At 37.3% G+C, this 24,646-nt stretch overlaps 1 protein-coding gene across 3 annotated transcripts in view; it reads right to left on the reverse strand.

Annotated features, from left to right (window-relative positions):
- Positions 1 to 24,646, reverse strand: part of RSPO2 (R-spondin 2) — a gene marked incomplete at its 5' end in the record, with an annotated part of 158,566 nt that overhangs the window by 73,863 nt on the left and 60,057 nt on the right. Inside the window, one exon of one of the 3 annotated variants that reach the window (XM_082858918.1) lies at positions 11,241 to 11,429. The exons of 1 other annotated variant lie outside the window; for it this stretch is intronic. In XM_082858918.1, coding sequence (XP_082715044.1) covers positions 11,241 to 11,429 — 189 coding nt within the window. The remainder of the gene's footprint in view (positions 1 to 11,240; positions 11,430 to 24,646) is intronic. One more of the 3 variants, XM_082858917.1, reaches the window with a different exon arrangement.

A 24,646-nucleotide genomic window follows, 5' to 3' on the forward strand; every position in this document is an offset into this window, starting at 1 on the left:
TAGCATTTCAGCAAGAAATTTGTTTATCTTTAAATGATTTTAAATGCTAAAAGTAGTTAATATAAATGTCTTCGTAAAACGCAAAAATAGTTTCAACTTTTAGCTTGCCTGTTCCACAAATTTATAAAGTGATCCCTCTTTCAAACAAATTGAAAAGAATTCCAGGAAGCATATAGCCCAGGAACAATGAACATGGGCTGTCAGCAGACACATGTTCCAGTATCAACTCCACTACCAGTTTTGAACAAGTGATTTAACTTCTCTAGGACTCAGTTTACTTGCTTCCCACAGTCATGTATCCACTTCATAAGTGGTTGAAAAGACTTAACCAGAAGGAAAGTGCTAAATAAGTCTTCATTATTACTAGTAAGCACATGGTGTCTTTCACAGAAGAGCAGCCAGCGTTACTGAGCCCTCCCTCTTACTCTCAGAGACCCCAGCCACCTGGGATATGTCAATCGTCCAATTCATATATATTGAGCCCCTATTAGAACGCCAAGTTCTTGACTAGCTGATCTCAGCCAATTAAACTGTGGAGCAGGTGAGACCAAGCTTTTAGATACAACCCCCTAAAACTAACATCAGTTGGCAAATGTTTTATCCTAGTCATAGGTGCATCAAAATATAGCCAGTTCTCTTGCAGAGATGGCTTTTATTGAGAAGAAAGCATAAGAATCGAGAGACTCAGCAGGTAATCACATCTCAATTGTCTTCTGATAAGGGGACAAGAGGGCCACGGGTCTGTGGTCCCTCTAAGGAACTATTCTTTAACCTTATCAAGTTCTGGTCAGGTTATTAATTGGCTAGGAGCAGCTCTTTCAATGTCAAGCCACTTTAGGACAATAAGCTTTCTCCAGCAGGCAGCAACCTGTTAACCTTCTGTAGAATGGCCCTCAAGGCAAGGTCCCTCTTCAGGGAAGAAAGCAGCTCAGGAAGTACTCTTTCAGAGAATGCCAGTTGAAAGTGAAGACCTTACCCACCCCCTCCAAAAAAAGACAGACTCTAAAACTTATCTAATAATGTGATTTTTGTTATTTTCTTTTCTCCAAGAGAAGCAGAAAGGTATGGTTAAAGAAACACAGGAATTAGACTCAGCTCAGCTTCATACTGTGTATCCTTGGGTAGGCTTCTGAACCATTCTGAGCTTATCTTTTCAATGGTAAAATGCAAATATTTATCTGCGACATAGAATTGTTAAGAGAATATTGGAATAGCCATTCCCACCCAGAGTTTGAGAAGAGGGGCTAGGCTGGAATAACAAAAAGTGATTTCTGAAGGCATTCAGAATCCCAGAATGTTAGAGCAATGATTTCATAGACTCCCTTAGTTTTTACAGATAAGGACACTGGGGCTCAGAAAATGAGGCTCACCCAGTGTCAAAGAGGAAGTTAGAATACCTGATTGATCTCCATTCTTGAGCCAGCTGTAGACAAAGCCAACAGAAGGCCCCGCTCTGCCTGAGTAGTCACCATGATCCCACTTTTCTGTCAGTTAACACTCCCCTGCTCTTCCCTTCAAAGTCTGGTCCAAAATAAAGGTCTACAATGCTTCTACTCATGTAGAAGCCACATTTCAATCAGAATCTTTTGTCAAAACTTTATCCACAAAATCAAAACATAAGGGAATCATATTCTAAGATATCAAGACACAGTTATAAATTAGAATACCATATGTGCCAGAATACTTGGAATCTTAGAGAATTAGGAAGAGGGAGTTATGAGAAAGCAAAGGAGGCAGAAAAGGGGTCAGCAGAGAGTTGGAAGCATTAGAAGCCTGACCTGACAGCCAGTGTATTCTACCATGGTCCATATCAGATATATGATTAGTGATTTTGATATTGATAATTAATGAGGGACGTGAGGGAAAATACACATCTCTTCACAATATCCTAATATGCTTAGAGGATATTAAGATGTGTCTTTTACTAAAGGCAAAGCCTTGTACTCCCGAATTAGTGACAGATAGAGACAACATAATTATTACACTGTAGCACTGATTCCCCAAGTGTAGTCTCTGAGCCAGCCATGGCAGCATTACCTTGAAACTTGCTAAAAAGGCAAGTTCTAGGGCACCACTTCCGACCTACCAAATCAGCAACTCTAGGGGAGGACCCAGCAATCAGTGTTTTTACAGATGACTGATTCAGCCTTCAGTTTAAGAACCACCTCACTTTGCTGCCACTAGAGAACATTCTAAAACAAGTAAAGAGTCTGCCCAGCTTAGGGATTCTCCATCCTCATCTTCCAGGATTCCACTCTCAAACCTTATGTGCCAACTCTCAGCTGACTGTCTGCTACGAATGTCCTTTTCCCTCTTGCTCTTACTCACTCTACTCCTCCCTTTGGGATCATTTCAGATAATAATATACTCTCTAGAAAATCTTAAGACTCACCCACTCCAAGTGCACATTAGCTGACATCCATGGGTTCCCCGAGTACCCAGTGCATCGCTGTCACAATTCCTACCACATTGTATTTCCTTGCATTATTTTCTAAACACACACATTTGTCCCTGCATAGTGTAAGAAAGGTATGCATTAAGTGTTTGCTACATTTATACACTTTATTAAGCAGTCTAAACTATCGCCCAAATTATAGAGTGCCCTCTCTTTCCTCACCAGATAAATACATACTATTAGCACCGGGCAGACTACCCAAGTGCCCCCTTCATGATTACGCTCCCTTGACTGTAGTGCAACCTCTATTCCAAAATAAAGAATATGATAGGCTCCTTCAGTGATCCCTAATCCATTTGCTAGTCTGCTAAAGATCAAACCTAAAGTAAAATAGCTCTAACACAATACATGATTTAGAACATTTCTGGTTTCTTTTTTTTTTTTTTTTTTTTTTTTTGCGGTACGCGGGCCTCTCACTGCTGTGGCCTCTCCCGTTGCGGAGCACAGGCTCCGGACGCGCAGGCTCAGCGGCCATGGCTCACGGGCCCAGCCGCTCCGCGGCGTCTTCCCAGACCGGGGCACAAACCCACGTGCCCTGCATTGGCAGGCGGACTCTCAACCACTACGCCACCAGGGAAGCCCTCTGGTTTCTTTTAAGTGTAATCAGAATAGTCCCTAAATTTGAATATTATTTTGAGTTGGAGCAGTAACAATCATTTATCATCTCCAGGTTTCCCATCAAGGTCTCATCACTGGCACTTTCACACATCATGCTCATCCATTTCCTCTGGACCCCCTAACTTTTCACTACTGACCTAGCTACCCAGGCTAGATGGTGAAGGAAGGAGATAATATAATTAAGTTACCCAATTTCCATACCATTTCCAACAGTCATGAAAGACTGTTCTCACTTAAACACTAACCTTTCCCTTCTCTTACCTCTCTTATAATTATGTGACACACCAACCCCATTCGCCTGTGTGCTTCAGCAGCAGTTTAGGTAATGGTGCTGTATATTACTGTTGTCTAATTCTGTATCGGTTTCACATGCAACCCAACTGTGTATTCAGTCAATTTGTAAGTATCTTCTAAATAAAGACATTCTTTAGTTTTATTTTACTTCTCCTGTAATCCCACAAATACTGAGGTTACATCAACATACTTGTTAGAGGTCTGCATCTTCACAGATCTTTAAACAATTATAAAGACTTTATGGTACTCAGAGTAATTATATAGGTCCTCTTATTTGTAGTGCACAATTATCCAGATTTGATTTAAAACATCTTAAACATATTTCTGTTAATTCTAAATACCTTGCTCTTTTTTCAAATGCATCATCACACTGCATGATTCAAGAATGGCAGGGGTTTCCAAAAGGACTCAAACTTGACATGCAGTAATTCTTTAAAAACACCTAAACACTGATCTTGGGGTTCACAAATTAAGGGATGGTTATACTTAACTTTGAATTTTCTTATACATTCAAAATTCCTAGTTTTAAAACCTATGTCTTTTCATTTCAAAAACAAATTATAGTATTCTCCTGGCCCCAAAGATATTTCTCACAAAGTGCCAAAACAAGGGCAGAATCATAAAATATAGCAGAGTGAAAACAAAAGTAGCAAGTTCACTGGATACAGAACCGCAAAATTTCATTTCCATAATTTTTTGCTTGCAAATGATTTTTAAAAATATACTGCCTCTGGCAAGACAATTATATATTATTTTCTTATACATAAAAAACTTTACTAGTCCATTTTCTTTCACTTCAGCCTATTTTTGATCCCCTTCCTTGTACATGAATTAAACAAAAACCTTGACTAACATGAGGTAGATACTTTATAGATTGCTGATTAAACAATTGTTTAATGTCCAAGGCTAATTTCCTCAGTTAGGTTTTGGATCCTATGTTCTTCTGTCTCTTTAATGATTTTGTTGCCTTAATCATCCCTCTTTCTCCACTTCAACTGGCTATTTCCCATTCAAGTCTCCTTCCATCTTACACACACACACACACACACACACACACACACACACACACATACACGATTTTCTAATTTGTGAGCCTTCTAGCTATCATCAGATACTCTTTTGCAACAAGCTTAGCAGGGAAGGGAAAGAGAAGGAGGGTCTACAGTCACCTGGCTGCTTCCCTAAGACTCAATGTACTCCCTGAAACCGTAGCAATCAGGATAGCACTCCAACATTAACAATGAAACAACTCCCATCGAGGTCAACAACTCTTGTTTAAACAGTACAACTTTGACATTGACCCCTTGATACTTCAAGTCTTCCTACTTGCTTCTGGGACATCATTCTCTAATTTTCTATTTTCCTGGTGATTCTGTCATGGCCTCTGCCACAGGCTTTTCTTTCCTTGCTCTAAAATGTCCCCATTCTTCAGGCTTCAATCCTCAGAACTCTTTCTCTCTCAGTTGATATTCTTTTCTTCTTCTCAATAATTCAGTTCAGATCTCCCTTGACAGCTCCAGACACTTACATCTAACTGCTTATTGGGTATCTTCCTCCCCAGGATGTCTCATACTTCCTCAAGCTCAACATGCCCCAAACCAACCATTCTCCACCATCATGATCTTTCTCTCCAGCAAATATGCTCTTCTTCCTATATTTTGTACCTTGATAAATTCTACTCTCCAGCTCTCAAGTCAAAATCGTAAGAGTAATCTTAATTTCTCCCTTCACTTTTGGCTAACATCCTCCAATTGGTTATGAAGTCCTATTGATTCTTCCTCAATATCTCTCTCCACTTCTCCATTTCCACTATAACTATCTTAGGTCATTTATTCATTCAAATATTTACTGAGCACCCAGTATGTGTCAGACACTATTCTGCATAACAAGAGCCTGAACAATACAGACTAAAAATCCCTTCCCTCTTGGAACTTGTGTTCTAGTGGGAGAGGTGAATAAAACAGATAAGTAAAATATGCAGTGTGTTAGTCAACCATAAGTGCTAAGGAAAGAAGGGAGGGAAGGAATGAGTGAAGGAGGGAGCAAAGAAGAGAGGGAGGGATAAAGAAGAGAAGGAAAAAGGAAATATTGGAATAGAGAAGGTTAAAATTTATATAGATTGGCCAGGGAGGGTCTAGTGAGGATACAGCTGTTCTTTTTTTTTTTTTTTTTTACCCAGAATATTGATCTTGCTGCCTTCATTGCAGACTCCCCTCTGGCCCATCTTCCATGCAGCTAAAAGAAAAATATTTCCCAAAACCATAACCTTTATCATTCCCTTACTTGTAATGCTTCGTTGACTACTTGTGGCTTTCAGGATGTTTCTACTACCTAAATTTAGCACATAAGGTCTGCAATGACCTAGTCCCCACCAACCTAACTAGTTTTTTAGTTTTCTGATTTTACAGTGGAACTGCACTCAACCACCTGCATCTTACTTCACAAGGAATGATTTTTTTGTGCCTCTCCATACCTTTCCATGTGTTTTTTTTTTCCTTTTTTCTACCTATAATACTTAATCCTAATAATTCTGCAAACACCCACAGCTTTTTTTTAAGTGGAAGCTCCTTCATTGCTGAAATCCACCCAACCATTAGAAAGTGCGTTTTACTTAGTTGGTAACTTCATCCATAAAATAGAAACACCATAATCTACTTTCCACACTTATTTGAAAAATAAAATGAGGAAAAGTACATCTAATAGAGTAGCTGGCACAGAATGGAAGCTAAATAGTTAGCAGCATTTACCACATAATACACTTAACTATCTGTCTTTCCACTAGACCAGGCTTTCTCAACCTCAAAACTACTGACATTTCAGGCCAGATAATTCTTTGCTGCAGGAGGCTGTCCTCTGCACTGTAGAATGTTGAGTGGTACCCATGGCCTTTGTCTACCAGATACCAGTAGCACCCCTCCACTTGTATTAACCAAAATGTCTCCAAACACTACTAAAGTGTTCCCTAATGGGCAAAATCACCCCTGGTAGAATGTCACTGCACTATGCCATAAGCAACTCAAGGACAGAAACTAGTTATTACTCATTATTGTATCTTCAGGTATCTAGTACCAAAGTCAGCACATAGTAGGTGTTCAATAAATGCACATCAGTAAAAACCACAATCCTGCCATCTAGCACCATAGATTAATTTTACCTATTTTCGAAAAGTATGTAAATATTATTTTATGGCCTCTTTCACCCAATGTTATATTGTGAGATTTATTTATGATGCTTCATGTTGCAGTAGTTCATCTCTACTTCTATATATACTTTTTTAAATACTCTATTGTTTGGACATTTGAGTTGTTTCCAATTTGTAGCTAGTATGATTAGTGTCATCATGAATAATCTTTTATATGGTTTTCGTTACAAGTCAGGATAGCAGTTTTGTTGAAGGAGAAATGGGAGTGATTGGGAAGGATATAATGAGGGTTCTTGGGGTACTGTTAACATTTCTTCTTGAGTGATGGTAACATACGTGTGTCCACTTTGTGATAATTCATTGAACGCTCCGTTTATGATCTGTGAGCATATTCTATGTTATCCTTCACTTGAAGGTTTTTATTTATGTTACTAAGAAAATAGTTGTGCAATTAGAGGAAAAAAGAAGGCCAAGGATTCTGGGAAATATTCTGCAATGCCAATATTCATGAGAAAAATAAATGTTTACCTTCATTTGTATCAAAGAAAAGCATATTAAAACAAAAAAAGATGCATTTTATCCTTTTTGTCACTAATACCCAGTGTTGGTGAGATGCAAGGGAAAATGTCTGCTATTAGTAAAGACGTGAATGAGTACAATTTTCCCAGAAGGCCATTTGGCAATATATATCAAAAGTCTTTAAAATATATTTTATGCTTGTATCTCAATTATATCTCAGTAAAGCTGGAAAAATATGCTATGTTTAAAAGCTTATCTTATGAAAATAAATCAGAAAAAACGTGTAAAACTATACATGTGTGTATAAGCAAAAGAATCTATATACAAGGAAATTCTTCATATAACGGCTTACAGTGGTGAAAACTAAAAGCAAATTTTCAACAGATAATTAGCTAGATTATTATGGTATATCCATTCAGTAGAAAACAAGCAGTCATAATTAATGACATGAAAAAATGTTCATAATTCATTAAATTAAAACGTTACAAAACAGAATGATGACTCATTTGTAAGGAAAGAAAGACATAAATATGCACAGAAACAAAATGTCAAGAATAGAAGCCAGAATATTACTCAGCCATAAAAAAGAACAAAATAATGCCATTTGCATGGATGGACCTAGAGATGGTCGTACTGAGTGAAGTAAGCCAGACAAATATCATATGATATCACTTATGTGTGGAATGTAAAAAAAAAAAAAAAAAAAAAAAAGATACAAATGAAATTATATACAAAACAGAAATAGACCCACAGACCTAGAAAACAAACTTATGGTTACCAAAGGGAAAAGGGCGGGAAGGAATAAATTATGAGTTTGGGATGAACATATACACGCTAATATATAAAGTAGATAACCAATAAGGACCTACTGTATAGCACAGGGAGCTATACTCAGTATTTTGTAATAACCTATAAGGGAAAAGCATCTGAAGAAATAGATATGTATGTATAACTGAATCACTTTGCTGCACACCTGAAAGTAACACAACACTGTAAATCAACTCTACCCCAATAAAAATTTTAAAATTATCTAGAGAAAATTATAATTCCTAGCTAAATTTAAATGTTAGTCTGAGCAATAAATATTATTGTATATATATGCAGGTGTGATTATAAAAAAAAAATAGAAGCCAAAATGTTGACTTTTGTTATCTCTGAGTAGTATTTATTTTTGTTTCTGCTTTTTATTTTTTTAAAGTTCTATGTACTTTCCAAGCTTTCTGCAAGGAATATGTATAGCAATTTTTAAAATTAAGCTTTTTCATGTAAATGGGTTTATCAATGAATGAGAAAGAAAATATGAGAGAAATCTCACCTAACAGTATCAGAGACGATGGCAACTCAGTGTTGTAGTATGTTTTTTTCCACACTATGCTGCAAATGATTATTGAATTGGTTTTTAATAAGCATGTTTGAATTTTATAAGATCCACACTGTATGGACCAAGAAGCCAACCTCAGCCAATATTCTATAGAGCAAGTCTTTCTTTGGAAGAGAGGTTTTTCTTTACAATGAAATCTTACTTTAGTGATTAGGAAATAGATGAGCAAGTTTCACTTAGAGGATTTTTTAAAGCTACTGTTACTTGAAGTATAATCTTCTCTACTGTCTAGCATTAATCTTCTGAAACAAAAAGTCAATATGATTTCAAATTCTAAGTTTGTGACAGCTTTTCCAATTTAAATCTGTCTCATTCTCTGTATGGAATACAAATAACAATGCAATATATTTCAAGCATCTATGAAAAAGAGCCAATATTACTAAGAATGAACCATAATCATCTGAAGTCATATACTGAGAATTAAGAAATAATTTTCCACTTTCACTTTGCTTCACAGGAGCCTTGTTAATAAGCACTTCCCGCTTGTACCAGATAAGTAATGATTTCTAGGTCAGTAAACTGCAACATCGATTGCATTCACTTACAATAAGTATAACCATAGCAAACCCATTTTCACGTGTAGATTCTCTTTCCAAGGCTGATTTACAGTCATTGCTCTCCTCTCCATTTCTGAGAAAAGGGATCAACTTAACCAAAATGTTTGTGTTAAGCCCTGCCTTGGGGTATCTCTCTAAGGAAGACCCTGTTGATAAGACTATGAGGTACTGCTGAATGACCACCCATTCCAGTTTGCCCAGGACAGCCCTTCTTTACACCCAATGTCCCTGCAGAGTTATTAACAGCAGCCACTTTCAATCCCCAATGTCCCAGGTAGAGTAATAAATTATATGGTCACCCTATTGTCCATACACAGTGTGTAGAGTGCTAGGCATAGAACTTGGAATAAATGCCTGGAGCTATCTACACTCTTATCCTCCTTGTGCACTGATAGCCTGGAATAAAAAACACACAGAATATTCATGGACTCAAATCCACCCCCCCATAGGTGGTCTAAAGCAATCTGAACAGGAATCCATTTCAAGATGGACACATCCTCCTATGAAGGTTCAAAAACTATGAGGATAGACATTACTAGCTAGCCCAAATCATACACCTTAAGGATAAGGTACATATTTGAAAAAAATGGCCAATCTATTGATACTCTGGGGGAGCCGTACCCCTCTAGTTATTAATCCCAACAGTTCCATAAAATGGAGGTCCATACAAATCTCTAAATCCATATGTTTCTATCTTGCTCATGACAAAACTATTCACCTAGTCACCTTAGCTAGAAATCTTAGTATCAAATTTGATTCTCTCTTTATTCTGTGAAATTAGTTAGTTACTAAGTCTCATTGATTCTATTTTAAAAGTCTCTGGAATTCATTACCAAAAACCTTTCATCAGAACACAATTTCTCATCTGCAATTGTTACAATAGTCTTCTCCAATTCATTTCCTGCACTTCTGCAAGAATTATCTTAAATAAAGCAACTGCTTTAATTCACTGTCTGCTCAGAACCCTCAGATAACATCCAGACTTCTTAACATTGCACTCAAGACTTTTAGCATTTGCACTCAAGCCTCCCTTTTCATCTTCAATTCCAACCACACCTCACACTAAGCAGCTACTACTCAATGGTTCTCCAGGGATGGTACTGCTCCCCTGGGAGGTGTCTGGAAATTTTTAGGGACATTTTTTATTGTCACGGTGATTTGGGGGAATGAAGAAGATTTACCGAGCAAGGACTAAGAATGTTAAATGTCCAGCAATGCAGGCCAAGTTGCCTTGCCAAGATGCCAACAGCATCCCCAAAGGAGACCTCTTGTTTCCCAAACACATTATTTTTACAAACGTGTCCCTTCTTCTTCCCAGATTCTATATAACCTTCCTCTAGTAGTTCTGCCTTCTTTCAAAATAACATTGCCCTTGGATGATAAAATTCAAACTCTCTTCTTACCTAAAGACCTCAGCTGATTTAATAGTTATGCACACAGTGTGTTAATTGGAGATAATTAAATCACTCCCATAACATACAAGTTGCCTGCTGATCTAGTACTTAGTGTATTGAATTATGATTAAACATCTTACCCATCTGTCATTTCACTCCATGTTCCCCTTTTTTCTCCTTCTATCCCCTAAAATTTGAGCTCCTTAAAAAGGGGGATATTCCTTTGGTAGCTTACTCATTTTTTTAAACTCCAATTTTTACCATTTACCCAGAAGTTAAGAATAATTCTATAATGAGAAGTGACTTTTTGGACTAAAAGGTAAAAAATTGTACTTGTATTCCTATGTATAGAATGCCATTCCCTAATAACCTTTTTGTGGTTGCTAAACTTAGAATACTTTGAAGTAAACTATATTTTAGTGATGCTTTAAAGCAGTGATGCTTTAAATTCATGTATTAAATTACAGATTAGACTAATTCAAGTATTACAAACCCAAGTATAAGAGAAAAAGAAGCTATAGACACTGTGGTAAGCTCAAGAGGATGTTCCCAATATAAAGGTATTTAAATCCCTTTATTTATTGATAAGTGCTGAGTACGCCTTACAAAGATCTGCCTACCATGCTTGTGTTTAAGATACATGCTATGAAAAAATACTTAGGTAATCTTTAAAAAAAAAAGTGTGTGTATACAATATACTTCTATACAAGAGACAAAGTAAAAGTTTCTTATACCACCTCACTTATTTTTTTTTAAGTTTAAGCTTAAACTATTTCTGTAGCATATTAAAATTGTACTCTTTCTTAATCAAAATTTTCAACTTAACTCCCCCTAAGTTGCAAAAACAATAAACTAGGGTGGACAAAAGTTGACTGCTCACTTGCACATCTGTTCATATCTGGGGCTCGGTGTCCATAGTACCCGGATGGGCAGGAATGCAGGCACTCTCCATACTGGCGCATGCCTTCTCTTCGAAGAAAGAAGAATAACTTCTGTTGACATCGGCTGCACCCATTGTCCTTTGAACAAGACAAGCATCCCTTGCAAATGGGATTTGATACATAACTAGCTGTAAAAGAGAAAAGACAAAATCCATTTAAATATGAATATGATCAGACTTCTGGTCAATGCAACATGCTGAAAAGACAAGTGTCTCTTGTCCTTTTACTTTAATCACATAGAAATGCTAAACAAAATAACCTCTGCCACCCTCCAAAAAACAATGGTTCATACACAACCAAACTTAGAAACAAAGAGGAAACCCAGAGACAGAGTTGAGGCTGGAAGCTCAAACTGAATGGTTTATGGAGATGCTAGAGCAGACAGAGGCAGACCTCAGGGCAGGGTCCTCAGTCCAGATCAAGAAATATGCATGTAGAATCACGTTGCTATAAACTTGAAACTAACACACTATCATAAATCAACTATACTTCAATATAAAAAAGAAAAGAAATATGCATGTAAAGAGCTAATGCTTGTCTCTATGGAGACTGGAGTCGTAAAGGCTTGTGTGTCCATGGAACAAGCACTAGAAGCCCCCACTCCAGCTGGCCAGAGAAGAGGTTTCCAACCCTGGACTGGGGCATAGAGGACGTGAGCACAGGAGAGAAAAATATAACCCACAAGAGAAAGCTACCCCAAATCTATGAGACTTCCAAGTGTGGTATCCAAGTTTAAATCATCAATGTAGTATGGGGTCCCTAAGTCAAGAGGTTAACATAAAAAACTTGCCCAGATCCAGCAAAATCCACAAAGAAAAAAGTATGAAACAACCCTACAGAAATCTTCTACAATCCTGAGACTGGGACTACAACCTGGGACTTTCATGGAAAACCACCTTAACATCAAAATGAACAAATCACATGTGCAAGCAAACCTCAATGAGGAAGAGTCAGTCTGAGTAAGAGATTTCATACCTAAAGAATCAGAAATAACAGAACCATCTGAAAATGACTTTAAAATGAGTATCTTTGGAGTATTTGAAGAGATGAAATGACTAGAAATCACATGGGAAGAAGCTGTATCATAAAATGGGCAAATTAAAAAAATTAAAATTCTAAAACTGAAAAAAATTCTAAGGACAAATTGAATGGTAGACTGGGAGAGGGACTTAACTAGAAAACAGGCTTAAAGAACTGTGGCACAAAACAAGATATAAATATTAAAAAGGTAGGAAGCATGTAAGAAAAAACAGTATCTGAAATATATGAACCTTATGAAGTTCACTACAGCTAGTGACAAAAATGGTAATTTAAAAGAAAACAAATTCCGTTTCTAGCCCTGGTATAAAATTCAGAAATGATACAATCTGAAATCCTAGTATAATTTCTAAAGTATAAAAATTTCATGTAAGGTAATAAGCTTAAGGCCACACTGACTTCATTTTATTGAGTTAACCCACAAAAGAAATAAGACAAGGAACAGAAAATTCATCAATTATTGAAACTTTCTGCTTTGAGACTACATCCTATTTGCCCTACATATAATCTTTATTGCATATAAAATTAATACCAAGCCGACAGTATTCAGACTAGCAGCTATACAACAAAGTACATTGTATACCACACCAGTCCTTATTTATAATGATTTAACATCCAATATATTTACAGCTACTTGCAGCAGATCTACATAGGTTTCAGTTCCACAACATGCTCTCCCCACTTCTGGGCTCTCTGACTTTTTCTTGCAGCCTCTCTTCCAGAGAGATTCCCAAACAAGAGCTTAGTCTAACCTTTCAGTCTAACCCTTTCTAACCTTTCTAACCTTTCAGTCTAACCCTTTCAGGGGCCAAAGAAGAACCAAGACACTCAGGACCAGAAATCACGGTCAAGACGACCCTCTGAATTGGGCATTAAGATCTACTTCTTCCCACTTATTCCAGGACTTTGTTCTATCAACTGTTCAAAACTGCTTTCATTTACATAGTGAATCTATGTTAGAGACTTTCTCTTGCTTGCAAAGCTATCTATGCTTCCCAACTAATTTCTTATTTACCACCTTATTTTCTTAAACCTGCAATTGTGGAGCAAAAAAGAATCAATTCAGATTAAAAGTCACCTCCTCAGATAGAATTCCTAATAAAATTTTGGCAAACTTTCCAGATACTCCTTTATATATGTACGCATATACAGTATTTATAATATGTAATTGGTATTTTTCATAACTGTGATCAGACTTTACATGAAGTATGATAACTTGCTCAATTTCAATCAAGTTGTGAGCATCTTCTCATATCAATGAATCAGACCAATATCACTCATATTTCTTGGAAGTGTCAGTTTTATCTGCAGCCTCAACCTACCATCCCCACCCATGTAATTATCCCCAACACTACTTTTATGAAGACCACAACTGGTTTTCAGATCCTCAATTCAAGACCTCATTCTCAGTCTCTTGTCCTCCCAACTCCTGTAGCTGGGTCATTACTGAAAGTTTTCTTCCTCTTCTAGACTAATGAGAATGTCTCCTTCTAAAGATTTAATTCCAGCCCTCACTCTTGTAATTTCCACTAATCTTCTCATAAGTCAGGCCCTTATTACTTCTCACTTAGACAGTTATAGTGCCCCAACTCCCCACGTACCTCTCTCTACGTTCTACTGTTGGCTCAGCTCTTCTGCTTTTATTTTCATCACAGGATTTCTGTTATCCCTTACTCTCATGAAATAATTATGACTTATAAAGCATTTTCACATAGCCAACTGGAAATAAGGTTAGACTATTTACAATTTCCCCAGCTGCCTTCTGAAGAGGTTTTATTCTCCCATTTTGTTATTAGTGTCCTGAGCAGGTTGTAAGGAGTGAGTATGTAAGTTTCAAAAACTGGGATACAGACAAACTTTTGTGTAAGGAAGGGGTAAAAAACTGAGAGTGGGGTGGGTAGGGTGCAGAACACGGGATGAAAAGGACAGAACTAGGAAGACTCAGCAGCTGTATGATGGATGAAATGGCTTTGGCAGAGGAAGCGGTGACTGGGGAGAACCCAACTCATTTTAATTTTCAGGGCTGCCTAAGAACATAACCCACCTTAAGCACAAAGACCCTCTGGCATGATATTTGGGGAAGAAATTTATGACTCTCTTGTGAAAGAAAAAGTCCTTATGTAGGAGCAACCAGGAGACTAAGGCAAGGGCAGGAGCTGCTGGCTGGAGCTGCATCAAAGGCAGCCCCACACTGCAGGGTCCTCTGCAGCACGTCTAAGAACAGTTCACTGGCTGCCTTCTGCTCTGCAACTTAACTACAAATATGAAAAGGTACGATCAAGGTTGTCCAAATCCCAAACGTAGTTTCATAAGTAAAAGGAGAACTTGGAAGATTTACATACATAGCAAAATGGTTTAAGGAGAAGGTTCTCTGTACCACAGTCATCACAAAGTAAAACTGAAGCTATACTTACTTTCAGTTCAAAAGTTAAACCAAGAGCTCTTTATCACTATAAATCACACTCTGTAGAAAGAAGTATGGAGAAAAGAGAATTACAGAGCTAAGAGAATCATCATAAATTAAAGGCTTTTTGTTTTGTTTTATGTATCAGAAGCCAACTTTCATCCTGACCACAAAGATTTCAGAGTCAACAAATTGTACTCTACATTTTTTAAAAGGTATTCTTAAAATCAATAAAGCATTGCTTTATTTACTTGAACCTTAACTGACAATGAAAATGAAATAGGGAATACTTACCTGAGTCCATATCTTAGATATCTTTATAACCCTACACAGGAGGAATTCTCTTAAAACAAAAGTGATGTGAGCCACACCCAACCTAAGTGCTCTCTCTTCCCTTCCCCCAATCTTCTTCAACCGTGCTCCTCAATACTGAAGGACAAGAACACATGTAATTTTGGCAATTTGAAGCTTTGTGCCCCAAACCTCAAATGGACTTTTTGGTTTAATTAACCGTTGTCCAATGTCAACTATCCTAGTCACCTCTATGTTGTACGTCAACAGCTTAATTCAACAAGAACGTCTTCATCCGTTATATGGTGACTACACCAATCTCTGTATCTAAAGCCAGGCAAAAATAGACCTTTAAGCATGACTAGAGTAATTTATTTTGTCAGGATCTTAATAAGTCAAATGGCTCTGCCTATTTCTATGAGATTTAATTCAAGTGTGCAGGTGAATAAACAAATCTTAATTCCCAGCTTTGATGACTGTGTTTATTTGCTCTCCCCGTAAGCTTCAACTTTTCCAACCCTAAAGCCTGCTGACATCCAGAGCCTCATCACTCCAACCAAAACACTTCTCTAAATCTAGATCCACCCAAAATTCTAAAGATGAAATATATCACATAAAACATTAAAAATCTTCAAAAAGGTGCTGGACAGTGGTGTAAACACAAATCCACACATATCTCCCTGACAGGGAAAGGAATACATGGATATAGAAGACAAAAATCATGAGGCAGAAACCAGGTAACAATTACTTATATCACTAAGTATATAAGGAGAAAAAAAATAGTATAAGTAAAACTCTTTACTCTTTTTTTTTTTTTTTTGGTGGTACGCCGGCCTCTCACTGTCGTGGCCTCTCCCTTTGCAGAGCACAGGCTCCGGACGCGCAGGCTCAGAGGCCATGGCTCACGGGCCCAGCTGCTCCGCGGCGTGTGGGATCTTCCCGGACCGGGGCACGAACCCGTGTTCCTTGCATCGGCAGGCGGACTCTCAACCACTGCGCCACCAGGGAAGCCCAAACTCTTTACTCTTGATTCTAATTATCTGATTTGTATTCCTCTTAAATTGCAAAGTAAGTTTGGTTTCTCAAGAATCCTGATATTTTAAGTTTGATTCTTTGTTAAATCAAACCCAGTTATTCACATTTTTTCCCATAGAACATTTTATGTAGGTGTTGAATGCCCATCTGTTTCTAATATACTCCTAATACTTTTTAAAAGTGTTCCCCTGTTTCTGGAGTAGGCCCTGCCAAACAAGAAGAAATCTAAATTCCTGTTAGGTGAAGGCATCCACTCCTGACAAAGAGTACAGATTTCTAATCCTGAAAATAATGGGACTGAACAATGGGCTGTTGGCATCTTAGCCTTGCTCCATATTTGCAGGTTCAATAATGTTACAAGTTGAAGAGCTTTTTAAAAAATGAAAAACTACTATTAATTTCATTGATCAATCTTATCATAAAATTGCTAATATATTTATCTCTGCCCAATCCCAAATTCAAGATATATATTTAGAAACCAAAACCCTATCTCTGGCACCAATGACAGGGAACTTGCATGTCAGATTCTATACAAATCAAGTCAGGCATAGATCCTCCCACTACAGCTTGGCAACACTGGGATAAAAAACCATGTAATCATGTATACTCCCAAGCTCAAACTCAGCTGAGCAATCAAGGTCGTAAAGGGCAAACGTGCCAAAAATTCCAAAATTTTATAACCTGTAGAATTAAACCATATTTTCTCAGAATCTCTTTATCTTTTATCATGAGTCCTTCAATAGATACTAATATTTTTAGGAAAAAGGCTTACAAAACTTTTAACTTCTCAAAGTACTAGCTTTGAGAAACCCATATTAATTGGCTGCCTGAAAATGTTATTAGTTGATAATTAATACCATTGTTTATCCACCTAAAACATGTTAATTAGGAATGAAAGAATGGATATATCCTCATCTTCAGAAATATTCCTTAGGAAAATAGTATTTCTAAAGATTTATAAGCCTCCTAAAATATTGAAATCATCTCTAGAGATGAATATTCTTAATGACATCAGGATTAAAGGAATTTAATCAGATGATTTTGCTGCTCCTACAAAAGTGGGTGTCTCACTGTATAAAAACTCAAAGCTACTAGATTTTAAAACATGGAGGGAGAAAGTTAAGTAGAATTACAGGTTTATTTTAACACATGAAGTGCTAACATCTTCAGAAAAAATGAGGAAAAGGACCACCATTGTAAGCTCCTGATTTCTCGCCAGTGTCAGCAGTACATGAGTCATAATCCTTTATAGACTGGCACCTCAGAAGTACAGTTACAACCACGATTAACCATGGCTGTAGTGTGGTTAACTGGACGGGGTATTTCTTTTTCTTTTTTTTACACATCACAGGAAGCAGAAAGTCTGGATGAGGCATGTCATGCATGCTTCAAGTATAAATTAACTAAGACGTCTCAGGGAAGTCCAGAATACTCAATAAGGGCAGGTCAAGGAAAGATGATGAGCTAAGATACGGCTGCAAAATAAATGTGGATGGAATCTTACATTAGTATGTTTGAGGGCACAATGAACCTATCCAGAACATGATAAAACACATTCCCCTTCTAATTTAACACATCATCATTAATATTCAAGAGAGTCTGCCAGAACTGGAGGAAACTGAAAGAACGTACCAAAGCAGTCACTGCAATCATCAGAGGAAAAATTACTTTGGTTCAACACATTTTACCTTGAGACCAAGCAGTATCCCTTTAACATATTTCACCCAAAACGTGAGCAGCTGAAGCAGATGCAGGTCACACATCTGGTGATAGGAGCCAGCGATTTCCCAAAACAGCTTCTGAATGCACATCTTACATTCAATGCAAGGTACTTAAGTGTTTCTTTTTTTTAATCAGAATCCATCAGGTCCTGATCCTCAGGGCTCAGGACCACAGAGAGAAGCTCAAGGAAAGTTGAAATGAGCACTTTGATGTGCCATTCTATGTACTGACCAACTAAACATGAAGTAGAACACAAGAATCTGAATGAGTTAAATGGGACCCAGAAACAGGTTTCCAAAAACAGTCATTAACACCCAACGTCAAGTAAAAAGACACAAGAAAAGATAAAAGTAGCTATGTATAGACTCTACCAAAAAATTAAAATAATGAGCCCTCAAGTTAGCATATACAATTCCCCAAATGGTGAAGTATTTCTCATAATTAACACTCACTGTCGAAGCCAAGCCCTGGAAGAATTATTCCTCTTCCCTCCACACCCCCGCTACAAACTCTGGCACAAAAATCTTAATGCATATTCCTATGCTAGATGTTAACGCTGACAGGTAACAGGGAAATATATACAATTAAGGGTCAGAACACCCGCATCCCAGAACTAAACTATTAACATAAGCAAAATACCAGAATCATAAGCTCTTCAGCTTCTACAACTGCTAACACCAGTAACATTAACTAGTTGATGAGAAAAATATAAGATGGTTTGAGATTTGCTCATTTTCCCAAAGATATATGATGTTCTGAAACAAGGGAAGACTCATATTTTATGTTGTATAAAATAAGCCACCTGCTTGAAACCGTGAAAGAGAAAAAGATTTACTCCATAAAACTGTTCTAATGCCAGAGGAAAAGTAAGCGTGAAGTTATAATGTATGGGAGCCTCCAAGCTGTGGCTAGAAACTGCTGTGTAGTATAGATCACTCATGCCAAGGGTTGGCTTGGACGTTCACAACATACTTAAAAGACCCTGTGGAAATGTTGACAGAATGTTGGTGCTAATGGTAACTCCAACACGAGCAGATCTAAATAGATACATTTATGAAGATTGTGAAACCACCACTTTCACATGGTCCCATGTTTACACAAGGAGATAATCCAATTATTTAAATAGAAAAAAGCAAACTGCTCATAAACAGAGCCAGATTTTTATTCCATAAAGTACTTAAATACTTCTTATACTAACACTACTTCAAAATAGTTTTGCATACTTCTTAAGTACTGTAACTTAAGTGCGCATAGCGTCTGACCTACCCAACTGCCTATAGGAAAAACTCCCCTTCCTGTCTATTCAAAGATTAATAGAATATAAACTAACTTCTGCTTATTTCACGATTTTAATTTTAAAACAATAAATGGAAAGCCAACTGGATGGCTTATTTGGTGTCATAAACACAGCCCTCAAGAACCACCCATGCCATAACTAACCAGATTAAAGACTCCATGTGTTTTAGATGTGGAAACTCCCATGGATTATACCACTGTGTTTTAAAACTGGGAGTGAACACTGTTAGCTACCCTGTTCTAGAGAAAGGTCTCTTCAAACAAAGATAAATAAAAAACATTTTTAAGTTGCCTTAATGAAAAACACACAAACACTTTGGGTTGACAAACATTATTATGTAACAATTATTCCGGAATACACTATAATGCAAAAAAAGGTGAAAGCTTTATTATACTCAGTGTAGGTCGCTGTGGATAAAATATTACTTATGCTAATAAAAATCAGAATGATTCACTACTAAATCTTCAGGCCTACACAGGATTTAGTTCTCAGTAATTTTTAAATCAATTGTCTGTATTTAATATTTATCAACAGTTCATTTTAACATGCTTTGTCAGTTTGCTAACTTCACAGCAATCAATACCTTAGACACAGTTTGCAATCTAGCTGCTTAACCATTCTTGCTCTAAGAAGTTATATCTATTCAGAACAAGAAGAAATGAAAAAGAGAAAAGTCAAAATGGGGGTGGGGAAAGAAAATGAACTTGGGGAAACAGTCTAAGTAATGTTTATTACTCATAATTTCTGTTTATCAAAAGTGAATAAACAGATCAGAGAGTTTAAGAAACCTTTCCAAAGTCATACAGTTTGCTAGTGACTAATTTAAATCCAGTTCTGACCTCTGATTTCAAAAGCCATGCTTTTAATTTCCTCATTAAGAGATATATGTACAGCACCTAGGGAAAAAATGCATTGTACCATGATTAAAACTGTGAGAACTTTCTTTCAAATTAGACTGTACCCTTGTAATTTGCTCACTGCCCCTGTGCTCTGTTTTTAGCTACAGCAAAATAATCAAAGTTCCTTTTGGTGATTAGCCACTAAGAGTACCATACTAACTCTTTCCTAACATAACTAGGACTATATTAAGTCTCATAAACCAACAAAATTAGGATGTCATCCACAAAAACACTTCAGAGTCAAACTGCTGATACAGCACAAAGGATAATGGGGGAAACTGAGTTACAGGTTTCTTCTGGCAGAGGTTAAAGAGAAATCTTCAAAATTATAAATGGAAAGTCTTTAACTGTTTGGGCATACAGCAAAAAGCCAGCACTCTTTACTCCAATTGACAAGTTCAAAGAAAAAACATCACCCCCAAACCATGCAATTTCCTGCAAATGGGCCACTCTCCTCACTGTCTTTGAAGACAAATCGTGTCCTGGACAAGGGGCCTTTGAAGTAACACAGCAAGCATAGCTATGTAATTAGAAAGGCTCGTTATGCCATCCAAATGAGCAAAACTAGACTTTAAAGATGCGCTAAAGTGAAGAGGCTGGACTGACAGACTGACACAAAGAGTTTGAGAGCAGTTTGCCCCTGCTCACTAACCATAATTCTCCTTCACTCCCTCCAAGCCTCAGAAGCCAAAAGCAAACTCCATATGCACTACTGGAAAACTGTAAATAGTGTTTGGTCACTCTCAAAAAAGTGGCAAAACTCTATGTATGCATGTTTACAGACATAGATGTGTATATAGATACCTACACTTATGCATGTGTATATAAATGTATGCATATACTATTTTTCTGAACCATTTGAGTATAAGTTGTAGACATTACACTCTTTTGCCTCTAAATTTCAGTGTTCAGTATGTATTTCCAAAAACGAGGACATTGTCTTATAATATCAGCCATATTGATATGATCCAATACTATTTTCTAACCCCTAGTCCATATTCAATTATCCCAATAATGTCCCTTATATCTACTATTTTCCCAGACTAGAATCCCATCCAAGATTATGCATTGCATTAAGCTGAACTATTTCTTCAGTCTCCTTTAATCTGGAACAGTTCCTCTTTCATGAGCTTGACATCTTGGAAGATCAGTTATTTACAGAATATCTGTTTGGCGGACTGATCTCACATTTTGGGGATTATGTATGAATTGATGTTATGTCCTTTTCTCGTGCAGGTCAAGAGACACTTGATGAATTTGGTTGCATTACTGGTGATATTAACTTTGATCCCTTGACTAAGGTGGTGTCGGTCAGGTTTCTATACTATAAAGTCACTATTTTTCCCTCTATAAGAAGTTTTTTTTTTTTTTTTTTTGAGGAGATACAGTGAAACTACATACATATCCTGTTCTTCAAACTTCCACACACTGGTTTTGGCATCCACCCGTGATCCTTTTGCCTAAATCAACTATTCTTCTGATGGTTATCAAAGGTGATTTTATAACTCCATCATTCTTCTCCATTTATTAGGGGGTGTTCTAGTGTTAGGAAGAGCTTTCCCTTCTCCTTCATTTATTTCTCTCTTGTTTGTTTACATCAGTAGGGAATCGCAGATTTTATTCAGTGTACTATCATCTGTTACTGTAATCTGTGCTCAACTTATCCTAGATTTGTTCACTGAGAGCCCTTTAAGGTGCTGTGGATTTTAAGTTGCATTTTATGTGCACGCTACCAAGTGCTTAGGGGTAGAGAAGAAGGAGATCAAATTTATCCTGGAAGAGCTAAGAAATAGGTGGTAAGATGAGTTGCCAGTTGGAGCAGGAGTTTGCCAGTTGGAGGGGGATATCCCAAGGGGAGGACTAGTACGGGCACAGGTGTCTGCACAGGACTGGGGGATGCTGAACTCTCTGTCCTTGTATGTCTGATAAATCTTGGCCTATCTTATTGACAATCTATCTTTCAGACAATAGCAAAAGGAGCCACTCAATACTTAACTTGGATACAAGAAAGAATTTGCTGAGAATATGGAAACTATGGTGTTACCATGGGGTAATATACAGAAACTGCGACCCTAGAAGTAAAATCCAAGATTTCAACGATGGATTTTTTTTTTAAGTTTGGAAGGATACAGGTTTGGCTTTGCAGCCAACATTTCTAAGTTGGAAGAGGAATTAAGAGGATATTTTCAGGGCTTCCCTGGTGGCGCAGTGGTTGAGAGTCCACCTGCTGATGCAGGGGACACGGGTTCGTGCCCCGGTCCGGGAGGATCCCACATGCTGTGGAGCGGCTGGGCCCGTAAAGTTGCTGTGCTCCGCAACGGGAGAGGCCGCAACAGTGAGAGGCCCGCGTACCGCAAAAAAAAAAAAAAAAAAAAAGAGGATATTTTCAAAATAAGAATCTACTTATATAATCCCAATGGGAAAAGAAATGAATGATATTCTATTAGAATCCAGTAAAGTTTCATAGGAAGTCCTCTGATGAATTCAAACATTTTAAGCAACATGTACAAAAGGATACATTCAGGAGAAAAATAGGTTAGTCACAAAGAAATGTGAGGAAGGCTAAATTTTCCTAGGAAGGCTAAATTTTCCTAAAGTTTATAGGGAACTTTTTTTTTAAGAGCAAAATTAACAAGATGAAATTGTTCAGTCCAATTATTGATATAACGTAATACTAGATGAAAGAGGTAGAAAAACTTATTTTCTGCTTTCATTTTGTATTTATTAAAAACAAAGACCTTCAAAGTGAAAAGGGAAAAAAATCACAGCTTGAGGAAAAAATATTGACTATAAGATAAGCAAGAAGACCCTAGTGAATATATCTTTATATTTTTAAATATTGAGAAATTGATTCCTGAAAAAAAACTGGAGGGCTTTAAAGAAGGGAAATGAATCGATGTCTGATTTTCAATAAGTTGGGAAAACTGAATTTCAAAAACTCCAAATTTTAGAAGAGGCTTTAGGACACCAGGGTTGTAAGCACTTATAGTTTAAAATAATTATCATAAACACCTATCACGGTGTTTATGTCAATAAGAACAAGTCCTGTCAAAATTAACCTCATTATTTTAAAAAAAATCACAGTTTCCCTTGCTTTCTCTCCCTATCTATATATCAACATCTATATCTATGTCTCTGTCTATATACATACAGATCTACAGATAGAAAGATATAGAAATAGCACACTCATATTTGGTAAACTACTTATAAGTAAGTTGCAGACACCACAATACTTCACATCAAATTCTTCTGCATGCACCTTCTGAGAATAAGGACATTTTCTTACATAATCACAATACCATTGTCAGATGTCAGAAAATTTATCATGGGTAAAATAATATTTTATGGTGTTTATGTTCATACTTCATCAGCCATCCCAAAAATGTCTTGCCATCTATCCAGACACCAATCAAGGACTGTGCACTGCATTTGGTTTGTTTCTTTAGTCCTTTTAATTCAGAACACCTCCCCCATTATTTTTTGTCTTTCTTGACATTGAGATTTTTAGAGTCCAGGCCAGCTGTCTTGTAGAATATCCTACAATCTGCATTTGAATGACTGTGGCCACAAAATTAGATGCATCATTCTGCCATCATTAATACGATAATTTAATTCAGGCAGGAATCATCACCATCCTAACACCATTAGGTGCAAGCTTACTGGGAAAAAGTATCACCCAGGAGATTACTTACTAATTCCAAAGGGGGAAGTTCCCTTTATGATGAAGAGGTTTGGCAGAATCCGCATTAACCAAGGGATCAGACTGAGTATCACCAAAAATGGGACAAACTGCCTCATGTGCTTCCTGATGTGATGAAATGAGAAGCACACATCTATCAAGAATTCTTGTCAATAGGTACTTCTTCTAATTACTTTGTAATCACTAAGTCTCCAATTTCATTTTCAGGGATCCTGAACTTGATATTGCAGAAACCTGTTTCTTCCTCTTTATTCTTTTCATTTTTACTCACGGGATTCTGAGAGCAACGCATTTCAAAAAGGATTGTAGCAAAAGAGGAAACCAAGGAGACAGTAGACAGAGATTATGAGGCATCTGGTGTCTTCCCACCATAGGAGCCAATCATTAGGCTCATACACACAGGCACACACCTATGCACAGACGTGTGCAGGCAAGCCCATACACCCCAAGGGAATAGAGGAGGGGGGACGTTAGCTACTCTCTGGGAAAATCATTCCATCACTGTGGTATAGAAGCATTTCCAGGGCCACCACACATGGCTATACTCTACACAGCTCTGGGGGACCCTGTTCACATAGAGCAGCTCTGCCTCAAAAAAATATAAAGCAAAGCCTCCTACCTGATGACCATGAGCCCCTATGCAGTCTGTAGAAGTACTTTGTTTTACTCACAACGTATCTGTTACTCTAAATTTTTTAATGGAAATTCAGATTTCTTGCTTTTTTCTTGAATAGTCATATGGTATGGCCCACATTCCAGCTTGATAACTATCAACTGAGCTGTATGACAGTTGCCTGCATCAAACAGACATGGCCTGTCCACTTCTGCTCATCACTCTCCATGGTCTAACACATGACCAACTTCATGCACAGAGCAACCACCTGGCCTCTGGGGATCACCTTCTACAAAGAAGATAAGATGCTCAAGTTCATGCTACTGTGAACAACATTTTCCTAACA

Source organism: Leucopleurus acutus (assembly GCF_964270905.1).
Source record: "Leucopleurus acutus genome assembly, chromosome: 17".
NCBI lineage: Eukaryota > Metazoa > Chordata > Mammalia > Artiodactyla > Delphinidae > Leucopleurus > Leucopleurus acutus.